The sequence below is a fragment of the Empidonax traillii genome, unplaced genomic scaffold, assembly GCF_003031625.1.
Source record: "Empidonax traillii isolate 1590-97213 ecotype Southwest subspecies unplaced genomic scaffold, ASM303162v1 scaffold3390:size13221, whole genome shotgun sequence".
In the NCBI taxonomy this organism is placed as follows: Eukaryota; Metazoa; Chordata; class Aves; order Passeriformes; family Tyrannidae; genus Empidonax; species Empidonax traillii.
The window spans coordinates 9,679-13,221 of NW_020958583.1; the positions used below are offsets into that span (position 1 = coordinate 9,679).

Consider the following 3,543-nt stretch of genomic DNA (forward strand, 5'->3'; position numbering starts at 1 on the left):
TTGTCCCCCAGCCCAGAGCACTGAGTGCCACGGCCAGGCCTGCCTGGGACACCTCCAGGGCTGGGCACTCCAAACCTCCCTGGGCAGCCCCTGCCAAGGCCTCACCACCCTTGCCAGCAACAAATTCCTCCTCAGGGCCAACCTGAGCCTCCCCTGGCACAGCTTGAGGCCGTTTCCCCTTGTCCTGTCGAGACAAGACTCTCCTGCTTTAGGAAGGGCTTCAATTGCTCTGGTGTAAATTGCTCTGAGCGCTCGAGTTTCATCAGGTACCTCCAGCTGAATTAAGGAATGAACCCAGTTCCCTGTGGAGAGGAGCCTGAAGTGTTATGGAGCCCACATATAAATACACAAACTGCAGAGCAGACATTAATTATGGCAGGTTCAGAACTGCAATAACTCAGAGCAGGACTCAGCCAGGGCACGGAGCAGGGAAAAGCTTTGGGGTTAACAGGGAATGGAGAGGGGAATGGAGACCCTAAATCATCAAGAAGGAGCCTGAGCAAACCCGGTGTGGGCAGGGGTGATCTAATGGTGCCTGGCTGCTAAAATCATAACCCCGTGTTGTTTTCCTTTGCCGTGCAAAGGTTAAAATCGCCGCAGGGAAGGATTTTTCCCAGGTGCGGGGTCCTGGTGCAGCCCTGCCAGGCTCTGGATCTCCTGGATCAGTGGGGACATCTAGTGACAGGTGGCTGAGGGCTCTGCTGCCTCACACCAGTCCTCACAATCAGCTTAAAGCCTCTAGGAGAAAACGGAGCTTTTTTTTAGGGAAGGTGTTCCCAGTTTGGGAGCTGCTGCAGGTTGTTCTCCTCCAGCAGACATGGATGTTGTCCTCACAGGAGATCAAATTAATCAGAAGATGAGCAGGAACCAACTTGGGTTTTACCCCACGGGCTCATCTCCGGGGGGATCCTTGTGGAAGCGAGGGTTTGTTGGGAATTAGGCATTCCCTGCTGCTCGAGGCAAACGTCAGTGCCCACATTTGTGTTTCTCCAGCCAACATTTCCTGCGTTGGTTTGGCTTTTTTTTGGCTCCCTGCTGAGTGATTTGGACCCCCCAGAGTGACCCAGTCCTTGTGAGGGGTGATCCTGCTCTGGGGGGCCGAGCAGAGCGATGTGTGACTGCGGTTCATTCCCATGGGAGTTTATTCCCAGGATTTCAGCAGGAGGGACTTGTGGGGGAACTGCTGTCCCCACACGGGGTAGGTCAGGAGTGGCTACAATCCCAGCCAGGTTCTGGGGGATTCCCCCATCCTGGGGTGGGAAAGGCTCTGGATTCCTTGCCAGTGCCCATCTCCCCTGTGTTGGGGAGGGGCTGCACAGGACTCCATCCACCCCTCAAAACGGGCATTCAGACCTGCTGAGCCCCTTCCCTCCTTCCATAAATCTGATGGAAAGATCCTCCCCTACCTGAAGTTTTAGAGACAACATCAGGTTGGTGACAAATAAATCCATCTGTGTAAGAAATGGATATTGGCTTACTCTGGTGTAGAGGGAGCAGATTAGACCTGGGCACTCCTCCTGAGCTGGGAGCCCCAGAGCAGCACACAGCACCCACCAGCACCTTGGTGACATCCAAGTGACGTCCTGGTGACACCCCAGCCCTGCACAGCCTCCACTGGCACAAAAGTGCATTTGCTCAGAGTGGCTTTTTTAATCCCAGAATTAAAGAAACTCGATCAGCAGCACGTTCTGGTTGGCCTCTGGGCTGGGGGACAAGGTGGGGATGGGGCACAGGGGGGATCCATGGGCTGGGAGGGCTTTTCCAACCTCAGGGATCCTGGAACTCTGGTGTCACCATCCCCACACAGACTGTTTTCAGGAGAGACCAAAACATCCCTGACCAGAAGGCCCAGCTCATGTTCCACTGGCTTTCCTTACTTTCCTGGTGGTGATTCCCAGAATCCACCATTCAGCAGAGCCACTTCTGCTGGAACATCTGCAGGGAGGATAAATCCAGTGAGGAGCAGGAATAAGACTCGTGCAGGCAGTAAAAACGCAGACTTTGTGCACGAGGACCCCTCTGGGGGGGCTGTCGAACACTTGGTCTGGGTTACTCTTCTCCTTCTCCCGTTGCAGGAAGCTGGAGACAACAACCAGTTCTGCTGGAGGAATCTGTTCTCCTGCATCAACCTGCTGAGGATCCTCAACAAACTGACCAAGTGGAAACACTCCAGGACGATGGTGAGGTGACATCCCATCTCCCTGAGACCTCTAGGCCTGGCCATCCTGGAGCATTTCCCTGGTTCTAAGCCTGGCTTTGGCCATCCTGGAGCGTGTCCCTGGTTCCAAGCCTGGCTTTGCCCATCCTGGAGCGTGTCCCTGGTTCCAAGCCTGGCTTTGCCCATCCTGGAGCGTGTCCCTGGTTCCAAGCCTGGCTTTGCCCATCCTGGAGCGTGTCCCCAGCTCTAAGCCCAGCCTTGCTGCTGGGCATTCCTTCCAGCAGTGCTGGAGCTTCTGCCCTTCCTCACCTGCCCTTTTCCCTCTCACTGGCTGAGCTTTAAAGACATAAAATGCAGAAATACCTCTTCTCCTGCCAGCAGCCCCGTCTTTGCCTGACGGGCAGCAGGCGTTGGTTGTGCTGACCCGTCCCATCTGCCTGGTGCTGATGGCGGTGTCTGTGGCCCCGTTGGTGCTGTGGGTGCCCCAGGTGGCCCAGGCAGAGCTGACGTGGCTTCCCTGCCCTTCCCATCCCGATTGCCGCGGGTCCCTGGCAGATGCTGGTGGTGTTCAAGTCGGCGCCGATCCTGAAGCGGGCGCTGAAGGTGAAGCAGGCCATGCTGCAGCTCTACGTGCTCAAGCTGCTCAAGATCCAGACCAAGTACCTGGGGCGCCAGTGGAGGAAGAGCAACATGAAGACCATGTCGGCCATCTACCAGAAGGTGCGGCACCGCATGAACGACGACTGGGCCTACGGCAACGGTGAGTGAGTGCCCCACACCCCTTAGAGTGAGTGCCCCACACCCCTTAGAGTGAGTGCCCCACACCTGTCAGAGTGAGTGCCCCACGCCCCTCAGAGTGCCCCACACCTCTGGGTGCCCCACACCCCTCAGAGTGCCCCATGCCCTCCCGGTGAGCAGCCTGGAGCTGCTCCATGGGCAGGGAGCGGGCGGATGGCAGCAGGAACGGTGGGAATCACGGGGTCACGGTGGGAATCACGGGGTCACAGTGGGAATCACGGGGTCACGGTGGGAATCACGGGGTCACGGTGGGAATCACAGGGTCACGGTGGGAATCACAGGGTCACGCTGGGCCGTGGGCAGTGTGGGGCTCCCCGACAGGAGTGTCCCCCAAGGCCAGGCCTCTCCTCTGCACTGCCAGTCCCTTTGTGACACCAGGTCACCGAGCTGTCCACAGCAGGGACACCTTCCACTATCCCAGGTCGCTCCAAACCTGGCCTGGGTCGCTTCCAGGGATGGGGTTTTTAATGAGGATTAGGTAGGAAAATCGGGCAACATTCCTGTTTCAAAAGGGAACACGGCAAGGAGTAAAAAGCCTGACATCTTCCCTTTTTTTTTTTTCTAGAAGACAAAACCATTTGAATTCT

General features: G+C 56.8%; 1 protein-coding gene across 1 annotated transcript in view; it reads left to right on the plus strand.

Moving 5' to 3' along the window:
* The window catches only part of LOC114072513 (striatin-interacting protein 2-like), a gene marked incomplete at its 5' end in the record, with an annotated part of 11,823 nt that extends 8,897 nt beyond the window's left edge, over positions 1–2,926 (plus strand). Inside the window, 2 exons of the mRNA XM_027910399.1 lie at positions 2,076–2,180; positions 2,714–2,926. Coding sequence (XP_027766200.1) covers positions 2,076–2,180; positions 2,714–2,926 — 318 coding nt within the window. The remainder of the gene's footprint in view (positions 1–2,075; positions 2,181–2,713) is intronic.
* Between the last annotated feature and the right edge of the window lie 617 nt (positions 2,927–3,543).